This window comes from Ornithorhynchus anatinus, unplaced genomic scaffold, assembly GCF_004115215.2.
Source record: "Ornithorhynchus anatinus isolate Pmale09 unplaced genomic scaffold, mOrnAna1.pri.v4 scaffold_264_arrow_ctg1, whole genome shotgun sequence".
NCBI classification, from domain to species: domain Eukaryota; kingdom Metazoa; phylum Chordata; class Mammalia; order Monotremata; family Ornithorhynchidae; genus Ornithorhynchus; species Ornithorhynchus anatinus.
In genome coordinates, this window is record NW_024396743.1 from 3,088,738 (window position 1) to 3,108,464 (window position 19,727).

At 61.2% G+C, this 19,727-nt stretch overlaps 1 protein-coding gene across 3 annotated transcripts in view; it reads left to right on the forward strand.

The window, feature by feature from the left end:
• The window catches only part of BAIAP2 (BAR/IMD domain containing adaptor protein 2), a 55,807-nt gene that overhangs the window by 11,835 nt on the left and 24,245 nt on the right, over positions 1 to 19,727 (forward strand). For all 3 annotated transcript variants that reach the window (XM_029056892.2, XM_029056893.2, XM_029056894.2), the window contains exons 2-3: positions 1,540 to 1,615; positions 4,349 to 4,435. In XM_029056892.2, the coding sequence (XP_028912725.1) occupies positions 1,540 to 1,615; positions 4,349 to 4,435 (163 nt within the window). The remainder of the gene's footprint in view (positions 1 to 1,539; positions 1,616 to 4,348; positions 4,436 to 19,727) is intronic.

Below are 19,727 nucleotides of genomic sequence, written 5' to 3' on the forward strand. Positions count from 1 at the left end.
GGCCTCTTCCTCTTCCTGTTCCCCATCCTTCCATTGTCTCGGCTCCGAGGTCCCGGAGAGGAGCACAATGGGACTGTTTTGTGGACGTGGGCCCTGCCCCCCTACCGAGGGGTGGGGGAGGGCGAGGAGGGGGAGGCGCTGCCCTAAGTGCTGGGGTGGATACAGGACGATCAGTTCGTACGTGGAGCTCCCAGCCCGAGGAGGAGGGAGAACAGGGATCGAATCCCCATTTTGCAGATGGGGGAACTGAGCCAAGAGGAGGGAAGCGACTCGCCCAAGGTCACCCAGCAGACGGCTGGCGGAGCCGGGATGAGGACCCAGGTCGTCTGACTCCCGGGCCCGGGCTCTTTCCGTTAGGCCGTGCTGCCGGTCTACAAGTAGAGAGTGATGGAGGCGTTCCCTGCCCACAGTGAGCTCACGGTCTAGAGGGGGAGACGGGCATTAATCGCCGTCGCTGTCGGTGGTATTCGCTGAACACTTATTACGTGCAGAGCACTGTGCTGAGCGCTTGGGAGAGCACAGAGCTGTATTGTGCGCCTCGGGGAGGAGAGGGTGCCATCACCCCACCTCTTACAGACAGAAGGATCGATTGTTGCCCGGTTTGTTCCACCCCCTCGCCCCGTTTCCGTCCAACGTGCCTCGTCTGGTTTGGGGTCGCGGGCGACGGAGGCCCGATCGTAGAGGAATCCATCTCATCCAAGGGAAGCAACAGCAGCGGCCTAGCGGATAGAGCCCGGGCCTGGGAGGCAGAAAGACCTGGGAGCCCACCCCAGCTCCGCCATTTGCCTGCTGGGTGACCTTGGGCAAGTGGCTTCACCTCTCTGGGCCTCAATTCCCTCGTCGGTCAAATGGGGATTAAGACTATCAGCCCCGCGGGGGGCGTGGACTGTGTCCAACCGGCTTAGCTTGGCTCTACCTCAGCGCTGACTACAGTACCTGGTACACAGTAAGCGCTTAACGCCATTTGAAAAAGAAAATAGAAATCCATTTTTGACTGAGCGTCCGACCGCCGGCCTGGAAAACCCTCGGTCTCTAGGCAAATAGCATCAGGAGCAACACACTGTGCTACAAGTTTCTCAGCCACACAAAAGCGGCTCGGCCCGAAGCTTCTGCCAGATGGCCTTCGCTCGCCGACCCTTCAGTAAGGAGCTCGTTGTGGGCATGGAATGTGTCTGTCTGTTTTGCGCACAGTAGGCACTCAATAAATACAATTTAATGAATCAACGAAAAGCGGATAGGCGCCTTCAAAATCCAGACCACTCCCTGGGTCAGCTTGCTTTGGGCAAAGAACTTGTCTGCTAATTCTGTTGTACTGAACTCTCCCAGGCGCTTAGTACAGTGCTCCGTATATAGTAAATGCTCAGAAAACACCGCCCTTGGACTGGTTGGTTGAATAACTCGGGCTCTCCCGTTGCGGGCGGGGACGGCGTTTGCTTATTGTTGCATCGCCCTCTCCCAAGCGCTTAGTACAGTGCTCTGCACGCAGCACTCGCTAAATACGACTGAATGAAGGAATGTCTTCCCGTCTCCCCTTCCCAGACGATCATGGAGCAGTTCAATCCCAGCCTCCGGAACTTCATCTCCATGGGGAAGAATTACGAGAAGGCGCTGGCAGGTGAGCGGGCTCTCCCCCTTGGGTAGCGCGGGGCGGGGGCAGGGCGCGTCGGTCCCCTGGCGGGTGGGCCGAGGGGCCGGCGGGGGTCCCGGGGCCGGGGTGACCTCTGGTGTCCCCTGCGGGGACGGCCAAGGCCTCCATCGATGGATCATCTTCCGGTGGGGCCTCCCGGCGGCCTGGGGTCGGGCCTGGTCACCTTCAGACAATTGCCCCTGTCCCCCGAGGGGCAGGCTCTGCCCATCCCTCGTCCCCGGCTTGTCATTTATCACCAGCTCTTTTTATGACATCTGTTAAGCGCTCTCTATGTGCCACGTGCTGTATTAAGCACTAGGGTGGATCCGGGCTAATCAGGTTGGATTCAGTCCCTGTTCCTCGTGGGGCTCAATCTTAATCCCCCATTTGACAGTCGAGGGAACCGGGGCCCAGAGAAATGAAGCGACTTGCCCAAGGTCACGCAGCGGACAAGGGGTGGAGCTGGAACGAGAACCTAGGTCCTTCTGCCTCCCAGCCCTGGGCTCTACCCACTAAGCCATACTGCTTCTCGGCTCTCTGCACACAGCAGGCCGGCTTGCGTCCGGCTAGCCGGCCCCAACCCGAAAGGGGGCCGTTTTAGAGAGATGATAATAATGGTGTGTATTAAGCGCTTACTATGTGCCGAGCACTCTCCTGAGCACTGGTAGCTACAAGGTGATCCGGTGGATCCAGGTGAGGCTCACGGTCTTAGGCCCCATTTTCCAGATGAGGTAACTGAGGCACAGAGAAGCGAAGAGGCTTGCCCAAGATCACCCAGCAGACGAGTGGCGGAGCCGAGATTAGGACTCACGTCCTCTGTCTCCCAAGCCCGGGCTCTTGCCAGTGAGCCACACTGCTTCAACCCCGTTTATAATGTCACCCCGTTCTCGGCCCTGGAGAGGTTCACGGTCCCCTTCCCCTCTCTCCTCCTTTGCGGTCACCGGGGGCCTGGGCGAGCACACCGGCCCCCGTCCCAGCTGTGTCCGCCCAGCGACTCCCCCGGGCACAGAGGAGGGGACCGTGCCGGGAGCCGGCGTCCTCCCCCGGGCCGCCCCCGGTCAGCCTGGAGGAGCCGCTCGGTTGGCATGGAGACGGCTCCGGTCCGGCCTCCCCCTCCCCCGGCGGGCGTGGGGAGGGATGCGTGGCTGCTGGCTCGGGCCGCGGCGTTCCCGGGAACGGGCGGTGCCCGTCTGCCGGAGGGGCGGAGGCAGGACCGTTTCTGGGACCGCTCACCTGCCCGAGGCTCCGAGGGGCCTGACGGCCGCGGCCCGGACCAGCTTCCGACGCCCGCTTCCCGGCCCGAGCGTCGGAATGGCTGTGGCGGGGGTCTCTTGGCCACGCCGGACCCTGTCCGGGTCCGGCTCTCCGCGCCTGCCTAGTCTGTTCGCCTGTCTGGGGCTGGGTCTCGGCTCCTGCCTATAATAGTGATAACAATAATGATTTTGATTTACGTTAGTGCTTACTGTGGGCAGAGCACTGGACTAAGCGCTTGGGAGAGGACAGCACAGCAGTAAACAAGACACTTTCCCTGCCCGTAGCGAGCTCACAGCCCGTCCTTTCCTCACGAGCCCTCGTGTCAACTCTCCCCTCCCCACCCCAGCGGACCCAGGGGTCCCCGACGGCCCCGGGCATCCCCGCCGGACTCCGCCTCCGGCCCCCGGTTGTGTTTTCCTCCCTTCCCCCTCCCGCCCGTCTTGGGCCGCTGCCCGACGACACCGCGGGAGCCAATCGTTTCCCCACAGCCCCGACCTCTCCTCCACTTCGGCTGCGTTAAGCCTCCCGAAAAGCCCAGTTGCTAAGTTTTGCTGTGTTCCGTTCCGCTGCCTCCGTTGTCATCCTTCCTTTCCATTTATCCTAAGTCCTCTCGCTCGGGCTTCGGCGGCAGCCCCGGCCGCTCTCCGGCCCCCCCGCTTCCCGCCTCCCCCCACCCCCGGGTAAGGAGTCGGCCTCGCCTCGTGCCTCGGAACAAACTGTGACGGCTTAATTGAGAACGGCATAAATAAGCCCCGATAAAGGGCCCCGATTCTGAGGAGCCGAGCGGGGCTGTTAAAAGCAGGCCGCGTGTCCCCTCGTTCTTGAAGGGTGTCACCCTGTCCTCTCCCCTCTGCCCGTCCTGGGAAAGGCCCCGGCGGTTGACCCTCTGCCCGGTCGGGACCGTCGGGGCCCGCGGAGCCGAGGAGGAGCGGGACCTGATGGATAGATCCCGGGCCTGGGAGTCGGAAAGACCTGGATCCTCATCCCGCCTTTACTGCTTTTCTTCCGGGTGTCCTTGGGCGAGTCGCTTCTCCGGGGCCTCAGTGACCTCCTCTCCATTAAGACCGTGAGCCCCCTGTGGGACGGGGACTGCGTCCAGCCCCATTCGCTTGTACCCACCCCGGCGCTTAGGACGGTGCTGGGCACACAGTAAGCGCTTAACAGGTGCCATGGAAGGAAAAAAACAACCCCCTTCCCCAGAGCCTGGTGGTTGTCCCCCAGAGATCAACTCGCCCACGTGGCCGGCGGGGGAGAAATCTCCCCCTGGGAATCACGTTCCTGTTTCCGGTAGACGAGGGCCACCCTCCATAGTAGACGTCCAGACCCCCTCCGTTCCTCCGAGTCCCCCGCCTGATCGTCACGTCTCCGACCTCGGTCGCCCCCGCACGAGCTGGGGGTGCCCTCAAGGGTTTGACCACCAGCCGTCGGGCCGGGCCCGTCGCCGACTCCTCTCTCCTCTCCCCTCAGGCGTCACGTTCGCCGCCAAGGGCTACTTCGACGCCTTGGTCAAGATGGGGGAGCTGGCCAGCGAGAGCCAGGGCTCGAAGGAACTCGGTAAGGCCAGCGCGCGGCCGCGACCCTCTCCCGTCCCCCTTCCCCAGGCTCGGCGGCCGCGGAGCCGGGGGGTCGGCGCCGGGTGGGAAGCCCGTGGGTGAGCGTCTGCCAGACCCCCCTTAAACCCCAGCCCCCCGCCACGGTGCAACTCGTCAGGCCAAGCGCGCTGGGCAGAGGCCCCCTAAGGATTCTGGGGTACGTGATGACGGGTCCGGGGGAATCCACGGGTGCCACGCTTGGTCGGTGGACCCTCAGTCTGACCATCCGCTCCTCCGGTCCTGGTGGCGGAGGGAGCCTCCCGGGCCGGGCGGACCGCTGGCCCGACGATCCGATATGGCATCCCTCACGTCCGGGGCCCTCCGAGCGGCAACCCGGGCAAGAGAAGGCGGCGGACCCTGTTGGAAAGTGTCGATGGGGGCAAGAGGGCGTCACGGGTGTTTTGGGGTGCTCCGGGATGTCCCCACGGACCCCGGGGGACGTGGGGGATGATGTAAGGAATGAAAATCCCAGGGCCTTCTAGTGGGAGAGGAGAGGGCGGGGCCGGACGGTCCCCGCGCCAACCCAGGTTCGGTCTCGGGCAACCGCACCGGTGCCCCAGCCGCCCGCTCTCTCGCCTCAGCCGGCCACGTTCACAGGCGTCCCGTTGCCGGCGAAGGTCGCGGCTCCGGCGTTATGTAAGTCCGCCACGGTGGCGGATATAAATAGAGCGGGCCCACGTGTCGCCCGGTGAAATCTCCAAACAATTAGTGGGTGCAGCTCGGGGGCCCCCTCCCCCCCCCCCGAGGCTTCGCCTTCCAGGTGGAGGAGGAAACGAGCCGATGGGGAACTTGATGCTGTCTTCATCGCCGCTTTGACTCACCGTGGGGAAGTGTGTTTTTGTGTGTGTGTGTTGGCCTAAAATGGGATTTTCCCCTGATGTTGGTTTTTTTTTTTAATTGACGGGGCTCTCTCTTGCGCTCCATCAAGGTGACCCAGAATCGGTTACGGGCCCTTCCTTCCCTCCAGCCGCCACCCCCCTCCTCCCGAGGCCCGCAGACTTAACGATGCCATCAGTGGAATGGGCAGGGGGTCCGAGAGGAATGGAGCGAGATTTAAGGGCGGGGAGGTCCGGGGTGTCTAGTGGCTGGGTTCCGGGTTTGACTTGGAGCCCTCCGGCGAGATGGAGGCAGGGGCCCTGAGGGTCGGCTCACTCAAGGCGGGGGCCGCGTCTACCTGCTCTGTGGTGCTCGCCGAGCGCTCAGTACAGTGCTCTGCACGTGGTGGATTGTAAGCTCCTTGAGAGCAGGGATCAGGGTTCCTACTCAGACTGGGAGAGTCATACGGGGCGAGGACCGTGTCCGACCTGAAAAACTGGTATCCGCCCCAGCCCTTACAACCCTGCTTGACGCTTAGTAAGCCCTCAACGAGTCCCGTGGTAATAATAACTGAACTGTACTCTTCCCCAGTGCTTAGTACAGTGCTCTTCACACAGCAGACTGTAAGCTCTTGGAGGGCGGGGAGCGTGTCTACGGTTTCTAAGGGCATCTCCCGAGCGTTCAATACGGCGCTCTGCACACGGTAGGCCTCAAGCTCCTCGAGGGCGGGGAAGGCGCCAACCGACTGTGGCGGACTCTCCCGAGCGCTCAGCACAGTGCCCTGCACCCAGGAGGCGGTCAGCTCCCCGAGGGCAGGGATCGCGGCCTCTCGACGGCGCTCGGGGGCCGGGGCAGACCCGATCCCTTGCCCTCAAGACGCCCCCAGTCGAACAGGACCGATGAGAGAGAATCCAAGCGGCCGGACGGGTAGGCGGAGTCATACGTAGGACAGTCATGGTTCAAAACCACTTTCCGCCCCGCCCCACCAATACACACACACGTATGTACACACACGTACGCACAAAGGGCTAGTGTTTTACTTCCTCCTGCCTCCGGCGTCTCCCCCATGAGGCACCGGAGCCCGGCTGTTCCCAGGGTGTTGCCTTGAGGAACAGAAGAAGCCACTCGATTTTCCAGATTGGCTGCCTGTTCTCGAAAAGCCAAGCCCCCCGGCTGAGCTCCGATCGGCTCAGGCTATCAGCCAGTCACGGGGGGGGGCGTTTATCGAGCGCTCCCCACGTGAAGAACACTGTACTGAGCACTGGGGAGAGGACAGTCTAACAGGTACATTCCCTGCCCGCAACGGGCCGTCGGTGTAGAGAAGACAGATGCTGATATCCGGAGATAAGTTACAGAGAAGGACGTAAGTGCTGCGGAGCTGAGTGGGGCGAATGTCAATCTATCGATTCTATTTATTGAGCGCTTCCCGCGTGAAGAGCTCTGTACTGAGCACTGGGGAGAGGACAATCTAACAGACAAATTCCCCGCCCACGAGCCGACAGTCTAGAGAGAAGGCGGATACTGATATATGGAAATAAATTACAGAGAAGGACATAAGTGCCGCGGGGCTGAGGGAGGGTGAATGTCAATCGATCGATGGTGTTTATTGAGCTCTTACTACAGCCAGAGCAGTGTACTAAGCGCTTGGCACAGATAACAGTCCCGTTCCCTGCCCTTAAAAAATCAAGCGCCCAGGTTTAGGAGACCCAGTTGCTGGGCTTCAGCTGAAGCGCTTTGAGGTGGTGACCCGAAATGAATCCATCAGTGGTATTCATTGAGCGCTTAGGCCAGGGCTCGGCACACAGTGAGCGCTCAATAAATACGACTGATTGATTACTGGGTGCCGAGCCCTGAACTAAGTGCTCGGGGAGGACGATCGAGCAGAGTTGGTAGACGAGCTCCCCGCCCGCAAGGAGCTTCGGGTCCGGAGGGGGAGACCGACGTTGATAGACATAAAGAAATGACAGATCTGGAGACGAGCGGTGGGGGGCTGGGTGGCGGATACCAAGGGTCCGGGTTGTCTTCTCTGTCAGGGCCAGGCTTGCGTGCCGGGCTTCGGGCGAAGGGGTTCGCGATGGCAGCCCCAAAATGTATCCATCGATGGCATTTATGGAGTACTCGGGGTGTACAGGTCTGAGTGGTCGAGAGGACAATCCCGCAGATAGGGTGGACGGGTTCTCTGCCCCCAGCGAGCTTCTGGGACGCTCCCCCCACACAACCCGACGGCGGCCCCCCCAAAACACCACCAGCCCGGGATGGCCAAGCTGCCGACCGGGGCTACCCCAGGACAGACCTGTTAGCCCGGGGGTTGGGGTGGGGAGGTCCGTGGCTGGAGGGAGCCGAGCCCCCGGCCCCCCTTCCCTCCCCGACCGGGTTTGGCTTCAGAAGACCCTTGGGCCGGGGGAGGGGTCTGTGGCCAGGGAGAGCTGAGCCCCCTCCCCACCCGTGTCTGGCTTTGGGCCCGGGGTGGGGGGGTCTCCCAGAAGTCCGGTGCGTGGGGTGGGGTCCGTGGCTAGAGAGGGCCAAGCCCCGGCTGCCCCCTCCCCACCCAGGTGTGGCTTTGGGGCTGGGTCCCCCAGAAGCCCATTCCGGAAGTGGGCCACCTCGCGCCTCCTCCGCTCGACCTCTATCGGAAGGTCCCACCCCCTGTGGCTCAGGTTTTCGGGGTGTGGCCTGGGAGACCCCCAGTGCTCCTTGCAGCTGAACCCTTCCTTCGGCCGGAGGTTCGCCGCCGGCCTCACTCGACCTCCCCCATCGTTACCTGGGCAGAGGGGCAGGGGGACGGTACCGTCTTGGGGCTTCCCACCAGCTCCTCCGCGGGAAATCCTCCCCGGGGGACGTCTGTCCCAGGACCGGGGTCCCTAACCCCACCTCCGCCCTCGGGCTCATCACTTCCCCTCTCTGAGCCTCAGTTTCCTCGTCTTCGCCCTAAACGGTGAGCCCGGCTCGATGACCTCCACCATTCGTTCAGTCGTATTTATCGAGCGCCTACTGTGTGCCGAGCACCGTGCCGAGCGCTTAGTACGGCGCTCGGCACACAGCGAGCGCTTTAACGAACGCCACTCTCGGGATGGTTATTATCATCATCGCTGCTGATTATTAAGGTCGGGTGCCCCGGGTGGGCCAGAGACCCTGTGGATCTAATTATCTCGTAACCCCCCCCCCCCCCCCCCCCCCCCCCCCCCCCCCCCCCCGTCCTGGGGCCCCGCGTCGGGCACCGGGAGCTCGTTATCGTCGTGTCTGTGATCGGCCAACGTTTGCCCGGGTACGGTTGGGGGCCGGGGATCTTGGAGAAAGCGGGGTGTTACGACGATAATAATAGCGATGATGATAATTGCGGGAATTCTTAAGCACTTACTGTGTGCCAGGCACTGTACTAAGCACTGGGGTAGATACAAGACAATGGAGTTGGACGCAGTCCCTGTCCCACACAGGGCTCCGAGTCGCAACCCCCATTTTCCAGAGGAGGAAACTGAGGCCCGGAGAAGTGAAGTGACTTGCCCAAGGTCACACAGCAGACAAGTGGTAGAGCCGGGATTAGAACCCAGGTCCTTCTGACTCCTAGGGCCGGGCTCTCTCCGTTAGGCCGTGGGCTTGAGGGCAGCCCCGTTTCTCAACCGGAGCCAAATTTTCCAGTCACTTAATCACTGTCTACCCACCCCGCCCAATTCAGTTCAGTACAGCACAGAGCGCTGTACTAAGCGCTGGGGAGAGTCCATTATCACAATAGACACATTCCCTGCCCACAGGGAGCTTAAAGTCTAGAGGGCGAGGCGGACTTGTTAAGCGCTTACGTGCCAGGCCCTGTCCTAAACGCCGGGGTAGATGGAAGATAATGGGGTGGAGCCCCATGTGGGGCTCACGGTCTTATTCCCCATCTTCCAGATGGGATCACTGAGGTCCAGAGAGGGAAAGTAACCGGGCCCAGGTCCCCCAGCAGACAAGCGGTGGAGCCGGGAGGAGAACTGGGGTCCTCTGATTCCCAGTCCCGGGCTCTACTCACTAGGCCGTGCTGCATCTCACGTGGGCTTTGGTCCTCGGGGGACCCCCCCACCCCATCCCCCACTGCTCCATATCTGGCCTCTGCCCCCTCCCCTAATTAGGAGCGACTGAGGAAGCCGCCCGCCCTAGCGTTCGGCCCTCCCCGCCGGAAAGGGGAGACTCCCAACCCGACCCTCCACCCGGCCCGTCCGCGCATCCGGCCTCGGGCTCCCCCCTCCCCCCCGGGGGCCGGGGCAGTAGGGTTCAGCCTCAGTCTCCCCCCCAGCGAGGGCAGCCGCCTGACACCCCTCCCGCCCGCGGCCCGGTCCCCGCCCATCCTGGAACTCACTAGCCGGTCGTGCCCGGTGGCGGCCTTCCCACGAGGCCCCGCCGGCAGCCGCCCGCGCCTCTGCCTCGTCTCCGCTAGCCGGCCGCCCGTTCGGTTTTCTGATGCGTTTGTTTATTTTCTTCAGCTCTTATTTTTCTTTATTCATCTCCACCGCTCTCGGCTTCCGAGGAAACGGGCCTCCGATCCGCGTGCCGGGATGACCGGGCCGACCCGGGAGTGGGGTTTGGGGGGGGGGGACGGGACTGACCATCGGGACGTCCATCCCTTTAAGGTCCCCTTTGGTCATCCCCCGCCCCCAGCCCCCCACCTCCCCGATCAGGGCCCCGGCTCTCCGGAGCGGGGAGTGATCCGTGACTCGGGGCGGGAGGAGACGGAATTGAGGGCAGAGTTCGAGACCTCGGTCGGCCAAGCCGGGGTCGGGGGGACGCAGCGGCAAACCGGGGCTGGGAGCCACGGAGCCCCCATCCCTCAGACCCCCAGTCCCTATTTGCCATCTACCAGACCCACCTAGGAATAATAGTAATAATAATTGAGGTGTCCGGTAAGCGCTTACTACATGCCAGGCACTGTACCGAGCGCCGGGGTGGATCCATGCAAATCGGGTCGGACGCGGTCCCTGTCCCACGAGGGGCTCACGGTCTCCATCCCCATTTTACAGATGAGGGAACCGAGGCCCACAGAAGTCAAGTGATTTGCCCAAGATCACACATCAGACGAGTGTCGGAGCCGGCGACCACCTCCCTCCCCAATCAATCAATCGCTGGTATTTTCTGAGCGCTCACGGGGTGCAGAGTGCTGTAGTGAGCGCTTGGGAAAGGGCGCTATTAAGAGAGGTGGTAGACACATGCCCTGCCCACAGTAATCTTTCAGCCTTCCCACGATTTCTCCTCCCTGTAACTTGCTTTGGTGTCCGCCTCCCCCACTAGACTGGAAAGCTCCATGAGGCCAGGGATCGTGTCTGCCCTTATTTATTGAACGATTTCTGTGTGTAGAGCACCGTACTAAGCGCTTGGGACAGTCCAGTAGGACAGAATTAGCAGACATGTTCCTTGCCCATAACGAGCTGACAGTCTAGAGGGGGTGACAGACATTAATATAAATGAATACATTACAGGTGTGGGCATCTCTACTTCTAGTATCTCTCTTGGACTCTCCCAAGGGCTCAGTACAGTCTTCTCCTGTCAATCAGTGGTATTTATTGAGGGCTTACCATGTGCAGAGCGCTGTACTAAGCAGTCGGGACGGTCCAATATAAGAGGGTCAGTAGATTCGTTCCCTGCCCATAATCATGTTCGTATTAAGCGCTTACTATGTGCAGAGCGCTGTTCTAAGCGCTGGGGGAGATGCAGGGTCATCGGGTTGGCCCTCGTGAGGCTCACAGTCCTCATCTCCATTTTACAGATGAGGCAGGTAACTGAGGCCCAGAGAAGTGAAGTGACTTGCCCGCAGTCACCCAGCTGACAAGTGGCAGAGCCGGGATTCGAACCCACGACCTGACTCCCAAGCCCGTGCTCTTTCCCCTGAGCCACGCTGCTTCTCTATAAACTCCATAAGGAGTTTACAGTCCAGAGGGAGAGGCAGACATTAAAATAATTTAATAAATGACAGAGACGGAATCTCTCCTATCTCTTTTGGACTCTCCCAGATGCTCAGCACAGTCCTCCGCACGGAGTGAGCGCTCAGTAAATGCTATTAATTGATTAAGGTGCGTAGTGGAAAGAGCCCGGGCCTGGGAGTCCAAGGGCCTGGTTCCTAATCTCGGCTCCGCCACTTGCCTGCTGGGTGACCCCGGGCGAGTCGCGTGACTTCTCGAGAAGCAGCGCGGCTCAGTGGAAAGAGCACGGGCTTTGGAGTCAGAGGTCATGGGTTCGAATCCCGCCTCGGCCACTTGTCAGCTGTGTGACTTTGGGCAAGTCCCTTCACTTCTCGGTGCCTCAGTTGCCGCATCTGTAAAATGGGGATTAAGACCGTGAGCCCCAAGTGGGACCACCTGATTCCCGTGTCTCCCCCAGCGCTTAGAACAGTGCTCGGCGCATAGTGAGAGCTTAACGAATGCCGACATTAGTATTGTTCCCTGGGCCTTGGTTTCTTCATCGGCGGCCTGGGGATTCGCTCCCCGGTCTCCAACCCGCTTAGACGCCCGCGTGGGGCAGGGACCGGAGGCTAAAGTGGCTGTAGACAGAAGTGACCGTCTACTGGACGGGAAATATTCGGTGATTTGTGGTGTCTGGCGAGTCACTGGCGAGACCCGGGCGGGGGCAGGTGAGTGAGAGCGCGGACGATCATGGGAAGGGGTGGTTTGGACCGCCAAGATTTCTCGGGCTAAGAGGCTTCCTCCACCTCCCGCCATTCCCCTCCCTCCCGCAGCTGGGATTGAGAGCTTTGTGGGGCTCCGGATTGCTTGTCCGGGGAGATTAATAAATCTCCTAATTGGATTCGATGCTGTCTCAAGAGGCGGGGGCCTCCTGCGGGGGGAAGAGACTTGGCCACTGTTTTGTGAGGTCAAAGGTCCCGGCGCGGGGGAGCGGGGCCGTTAATAGGGGTCTGACCCTGGGGGGCTGGTTCCCGTGGGCCGGTGCCTGCCCACTCTATTGAACTGCCCCAGGCGTCTAGTTCAGTGCTCCGCACAGTAGATTGTAAGCTCCTTGGGCGCAGGGATAGACTCTGTTTTTGGCTCGGTACAGCGCTCTGCACACAGTAGACTGTAAGGGCCTCGGGGGAGGTCTACAGACTCTAGTGTTTTCTCCCAGGCGCTCAGTAGAGTGCTCTGCACCGAGGAGGCACTTAGTAAAGCCCATCAATTGGCCAGTCGGGTTGCTTCGATGGAAGGAGGGAGAGCAGTGCAGAGGGGAACGTAATTGTGCTATTTGTTAAGCACTGTACTGAACCCTGGGGTAGATGCAAGATAATCAGGTTGAACACAGTCCCTGTCCCGCACAGGGCTTACGGTCTTAATCCCCATTTCGCAGATGAGGTAACTGAGGCCCAGAGAAGTGATGTGACTTGCCCAAGGTCACGCAGCACTGAACCCGGGCCCTTCTGACTCCCGGGCCCGGGCTCTACCCACCAGGCCACACTGCTTCTAGCTCTCCTTAGACTGGGCGTCCCGGATGGGGCAAGGACTTGGTCTCATCTTGATCATCTTGTTTCTACCCAGCGCTTAACACAGCGTTCGGCCCAGGTTGCCAGACCAGGCACTACCCTTTAGGCTGTGAGCCCGTCGTGGATGACACGGGCAGGGTCAGGATTAGAACCCACACCCCCTGACTCCCAAGCCCGGGCTCTTGCCCCTGAGCCATCTGTCCTCCTTCGGGCGCTTAGGTAAGGATCCGTTATTTAGATTAACGTCTAGTCCAGAAGCTCGCTATGGGCAGGGAGCTCGTCTCCCCGACTCTCCGTCGGACTCTCCCAAGCGCTCAGCCCAGTGCCCTGCCCACTGCTCAGTAAATACCGCTGATGGACGGCGAGACCTTAATAGATGTTTTCGGCGGCATCATCGTTCCCCGGCCCCTCGACTCGAAGCTCGCCGTGGGCAGGGAACGTGGCTCTTGTCGTGTGGAACTCTCTCAAGCACTTAGTACACCGCTGCGCACCCAGTAAGCGCGCGATAAATACGATAGAATTTGGAAATCTGGAGCCAGCCCGCCCCCAGACCGCTCAACAAATAGCCGTTAGGCGAGCGAACCACACCTGATGTCCTTTGCCCCCTACGCCCGTCTGCTCGCTGAATATATTTTCCGTTCGCCCGGACGGGGAGCGAGTGTTCACAGGCCGGTGGGGGGTGGCGAGTACCTCTTGAGGGTCGCTGGTAAAACACCTCGCTCGGGCCCGGTGAGGTTTTATTTTGCAGGTGTCTTGCCAAGGCAGATGGGAACGTCAGAGCTACAACCGTCACCCTCTCGGCCGGAAATATCGGATCTCCCGGGGTCTGTCGCTGGCTGGTCCACGAGCGAACCCGCGTTCCTCGTCCCTTGCCCGTCTCGGACCCGAGAGACGGTAGCGGTGACGTGTGTTCATAGTAATAATTAGGATCGCTGGTGAACGCCTGGTACGTGAGAAGCAGCGCGGCTCAGTGGAAAGAGCCCGGGCTGGGGAGTCAGAGGTCATGGGTTCTAATCCCGGCTCCGCCACTCTGTCAGCTGCGTGACTTTGGACAAGTCACTTTGACTTCTCTGGACCTCAGTGACCTCATCTGTAAAATGGGGATTAAGACTGGGAGCCCCATGCGGGACCAGCTGACGACCTTGTATCCCCCCAGTGCTTAGAACAGTGCTTGGCACATAGCGAGCACTTAACAAGTGCCATTATTATTACGATTACGTGTCAAGCGGCGGGGGAGGTCCACCAGATCCCCCTGGCGCCCCACGGGGCTCACAGAAGCCGGGGGAGGGAGACCGGCCGTTGAACCCCCAGCGGGTCGTCCGCTCCCTTGGCACGGCCAAGGAACTCTGGGACACCAGCAGTGGCTTTGTGTGGCGGGGGAACAACCCAAAGGCGTGCGCCTTCCCCACACGCGGGTAGCGTCTGTGTGTCCGCAGAGCCACCTGGATCGGCGGGCGTGTCCAGCCCCACCGGTAGATACAAGCTAATCGGGTTGTCCCACGAGGGGCTCGTATCCCAGCACCTCTGTGTCTATGATGGATCTCCCTTATGCCAACAGCCCTTAATTGGAAAATTAAAAAAGCCCTCAAATTTAAAAAAAAACAACACACCCAAACACTAATGTCGTGGGGCTGTTGAGGAGGCGGAGGAGAAAAGAGCAAAGGGAGGGTTCCCCAGCACCGGAGCCCGGGTTTAGGAGTCAGAGGTCGTGGGTTCTAATCCCGGCTCCGCCACCTGTCAGCTGGGTGACTCTGGGCAAGTCACTTCACTTCTCGGTGCCTCAGTGACCTCCACTGTAAAATGGGGATTAAGACTGTGAGCCTCACGGGGGAGGACCCGATTACCCTCTATCTACCCCAGCGCTTAGATCGGAGCCCGGGACATAATGAGCGCTTAACCAGTACCAACGTTGTTATTATCGTTAATAATCCCCATTTCACAGATGAGGGAACTGAGGCACGGAGAAGTGAAGTGGCTTGCCCAAGGTCCCACAGCAGACAGGCGGCGGAGCCGGGATTAGAACCCACGTCCTCTGACTCCCAAGCCCGGGCTCTTTCCGCTAAGCCACGCTGCTTTAATCATCACTGTGGGGTTTAAACACGGGGCGGCTACAATCCACGCAGATGTGGGGCACGATCCTGGTCCCCCCTAAATGAAACGAGAGAGAAAAAACAACTGAGAAGCAGCCTGGCCTAGTGGAAAGAGCCCGGGCCTGGGAGGCAGAGGACCTGGGTTCTTATCCTCGCTCTGCCAGTCGCTTGCTGTGTGACCTTGGACAAGTCACTTGATGTCTGTCTCCCCGCCACCTCTAAATTGTAAGATCGTTGTGGGCAGGGAATGTCTGTTTATTGTTGTATTGTCCTCTCCCAAGCGTTTAGTACACTGCTCTGACCACGGTAAGCGCTCAATAAATGCGATTGAATGAATGAACTCTCCTTCTCTGGGCCTCCGATTCTCCTGTTCTCCCTCCTACTTAAACTCTGAGCCCCAGTAATTCACTTGGCTCCACCCCAGGGTTCAGAAGAGTGTCGGACACGTAGTGAGCGCTTAATAAATACCGTTTAAAAAAAAAAAATAAACCAAAGAGAGCAGGGATTTGATCCTTATTTGACAGATGAGGGACCGAGGCTCTGAGAAGTGAAGCGGCCCGCCCAAGGTCACACAGCAGGCAAGGGGCGGAGGCGGGATTAAGGTCTTCCGGGGGGGGGGTGGCGGGGCGGGCCCGGCCGGACCCTGGGAGGTCTCGGGCGACTGCCAAGCGACCGATTTGGTCCGGTGGGGTGTGGCACGGCACCCCCTTCCGTTCTTCCGACCGACCCCCGTCGTTCCTCGGACCCGACCCCTCCCTTTCGCAGAGAGCCGCCCCGCTCCCCTCATTCTTGGTTTATCTGCCATTAATGGCATTTGTCAGGCGCTCGCTATGCGCCTGGCACTGGACTAAGCCCTGGGGTAGATCCAGGCTCATCAGGTTGGACACGGTCCCTGTCCCACACGGGGCTCACCGTCTTCAACCCCATTTTACGGATGAGGGAACCGAGGCCCAGAGGATAGTAATAACAGCTCCGGTGCCTGTTAAGCGCTTGCTGTGCGGCAAGCGCTGTTCTGAGCACTAGGACAGATGTAAGTGAATCGGGTTTCTGTCCCCCGTGGGGCTCCCGGTCTCGATCCCCATTTTCCGGATGAGGTCACTGAGGCCCAGGGAAGTGAGGTGACTCGTCCGAGGTCTCGCAGCAGACAAGTGGCAGAGCCGGGATGAGAACCCACGACCTTCTGAGGCCCGGGCCCGGCCTCTAGGCGCCACGCCGTGCCGCGCTGTGGGAACGCGTCTTGCTACCTGTGCTGTCTTGTCCTCCCCTAAGCGCTTAGCACAGTGCTCTGCCCGTAGCTCTCAAACGGCACCGATTATAAATATAATTATATTAACGACTGTCCGTCCCCCCCCCCCAGACTGTAAGCTCATTGCGGGCAGGGAACGCGTCTGTTTATTGTCATGTCGTCCTCTCCCAAGCGCTTAGTCCAGCGCTCTGCACACAGTAAGCGCTGCGTAAACAGGACCGAACGCGTGAGTCAGTGAGAGCCGGTCTCGGCTCCCGCGACGCGGCGGGGGTTAAACGTCGGGAGGCCAAAGCCGGGCTTGTCACCCCACCTCCTTGCAGATTGTAACTTCACATGGCTTCCTGCAGATACTTGTAAAATCGGTTGAGAAAAAAAGAAAGCCAACAAAAACCAGAGAAAGCCGCACGCTGTGTGGGCTAGCCTGCCTCGCGGGCGAGCAGATTGAGGCCCGGCGCCGTGGAGAGAATTCGATTCCGCAGCGCTGTCCTCCCACCTGGGTACGGCTGGCAGAGCTCCGCCCTTCCCCCTGCGGGGGGCAGGGGGGCTCAGCGACCCTAGTCAGAGCACCCCCGGCCACCCCGACCCACCTCGGCCTCCCGGCCCCGGGGGTCGGACTCGGAAACGTCAGGAGACCCGGGTTCTAATCCCGGCCCCCTCCTCCCGCTGGCTCTTGCCCGCCGCGTGGCCTCGGTCAAGTCACTTCCCCCTCTCTGCGTCTGCCTCCTCCTCCATTAGGCGGGAACGAAGAACGCCGCCTCCTTGGGCTGGGGAGCCCGGTTGTCTCGTTCTCCCCCGTCCCGGCGCCTCGCACATAGTGCAGCGCTAAACAGACGCCTCCTCCCTGGCTCCTCCATCTTGTGGAAACCTGGGAGGAGATAAATGGAGCACAGCCTATTCCCGCCCGGCCGGTCGGAGCGGGAATTAAACTGGGCCGCGGGAGGAGCCGATGGGCCCGGAAGAAGACTGTAAGCCCGTCAAACGGCAGGGACGGTCTCTATCTGTGGCCGACTTGTTCATTCCAAGCGCTTAGTACAGTGCTCTGCACATAGTAAGCGCTCAATAAATACTATTGAATGAATGAAAGAGGAGGGGCGGCCGGGAGGTGGCCCCCCGGCCTGGCCGCCCGTCCCGGGAGGTCTTCGCGGCAGGCGGGTCGAGAGCCGCCCCCCGCCCGCACCCCAGATGGTCGCCGCTCCCCGCTCCCCCCCCCGGCCCTGGGACCTCGTTATCCCGGTTCTCTTGCCCAGGCCTGTGCCGGAACCGGAGCCAGGAACCAGGCCCAGCCCCGAAGGCCTGAATGACAGGGCGGGGTACCACCTGCGGGAAGAGTCCCGCCCGCCTGCCCCACCTCCACGCGCCCCCCCCCACCCCGCCTCCAGGGCCGGGGGTGCCACATCTCCCCTCCGGACTCCCAGTGATGGTATTGGTTAAGCACTTACTATGGGCCGGGCACTGTACTAAGCGCTAGAGCCGGGCCCAGGGAGGCAGGATGAGCCAAAGGGGCGGGATCACCTACCCCGGGACCACGAGTTGCCCTCTTTGGGTCTGGGGGTTCGCTCCCTCTCGGGTGACGGCGGAAGCTCAGAATTTTCCACCGCTGAGTGGTCCTGGTTTCCGGGAGGATGGGGGGTCGCCGGGGGAGGGGTCCCGGTCTCAGTCAGTAAATCGTATTTATTGAGCGCTTACTTTAGGCAGAGCATCGCACTAAGTGCTTGGAGAATACATTAATAGTAACTATGGTATTGAAGTGCTTACTGTGTGCCAGGCATTGTACTAAGCACTGGGTAGATCCAGGCTAATCGCGTCGGCCACGGTCCCCGTCCCACACGGGCTCTCGGTCTTAATTCCCATTTTAGAGAAGCAGCGTGGCTCAGTGGAAAGAGCACGGGCTTTGGAGTCAGAGGTCATGAGTTCAAATCCCGGCTCTGCCACTTGTCAGCTGTGTGACTGTGGGCGAGTCACTTCACCCCTCGGTGCCTCAGTTCCCTCATCTGTAAAATGGGGATGAAGACTCTGAGCCCCACGGGGGACAACCTGATTCCCCTGTGTCTACCCTAGCGCTTAGAACAGTGCTCTGCACATAGTAAGCGCTTAACAAATAGCAACATTTTGCAGATGAGGGCCGGAGAAGTGAAGTGCCTGGCCCAAGGTCCCACAGCAGACAAGTGGCGAAGCTGGGATAAGAACCCGCGTCCTTTGAGCCCCAGGCCCGAGTTCTATCCGCTAGGCCGCACTGATGTAACAGACACGTTCCCCGTCCACAGCGAGCTTACAGTCTGAGGGGGGGAAGGGGTGGGGCCTGGGAGTTTGGGGCTACCTCCGCCGGTTACCTGTGTGGCACTGTGGGACTAGTTGGATGATATGAGCCCCTCCTCGGGGCGGGGCGCTGTACTGGCCCTTCAGAAGTACCCAGCAGGCCGCCTACACGTTTAATATCGGTATTTGTTGGGCCCTCACTGTGCGCCGAGCTCCGCCCTAAGCGCCGGGGCAGATAGACGTTCAGCGGGCCGGACGTAACCCCCGTCCCACGCGGGGCTCGCCGTCCGAGAGAGAGAGCCGGTATCGAATTCCCCGTCTCGCGGGTGAGGGAACCGAGGCCCAGGGCAGTTCAGCGAGCGGGCCCAGGTCACACGGCAGGCGAGGAGCGGACGGAGAACCCGGGTTCCCCGAGGCCCCGGGCCCTCCGCTCGGGGTGACGGTGGCAGCCGCTTTTGATTCCATCTCTCTACGGCTCACGGGGTCCCCCTCCTCCTCCGCCCCGGCCGGTCGCTCCCGTTTTCTAACGGTCGTGGGGAGGGGGCTCCCCGAGACTCACCGTGGGGAGGACACTCTTCCCCTCCCCCACGGTTACGGGGCCGGATTTGGTGTGCCCCCGAGGCCCCCCACGCGGGGGAACAGACCGGTTTGAAGGTTACTGAGAACGGCCTTAGCCGCGGCCAGATGGGGTTCCCGATGTGTATATCGCAGGGGCTGCCGTGTGTGGGCACGTGAGAGCGTGTGTCCTTATATAATGGAGAGAGAAAACCTGTTGAGCAGACAGCCCGACGGGCAGCGGAGAGGGAGGGGCGGCCACCCTCCTGAGGCCCGAGGCGGGGCGGAGGGCTAGGGCCCGGGCCCCCGGGGAAGGGTCCGGCCCGAGGTCACCACGGGGAGGGGGTTACTGCCCGGCCTGAGCCCGAGGTCACCCCGGGAAGGCGGCGGGCCGCACGCCCCCCCGGGCGTCCGGGAACGGTGTCGATGGCGGATCGGGGAGCCCCGCCCGGCCCGGAGGAGGCCGTGGGGCTTACGCGCCCCGGTCGGGGACTCCGATCTCCCCGGTCCCGCCCATCGGCGGGCGGAGGGGGCGGCACGGGGCCGAGGCCCCGCGTGGGATCTGCTCCGGCCATAGCCGTGGAGGCGGGCGCGGTTCCGGCCCGCCCAGAGGGCCTCGTCTCAGCCGTCTGGACCTTCTCGCTGGACCTTAACGGTGGTACTGGTTAAGCACTTACTATGTGCCAAACGCTCTTCTAGCACTGATCTCATCCGTCTCGTCGCTGACCCCTCACCCGCATCCTGCCTCTGGCCCAGAACGCCCTCCCTCTTCGCGTCCGACGGACGCTGTCTCTCCCCCCGTTTCAAAACCTCATTGAAGGCCCGTCTCCTCCAGGAGGCCTTCCCTGACTAAGCCCCC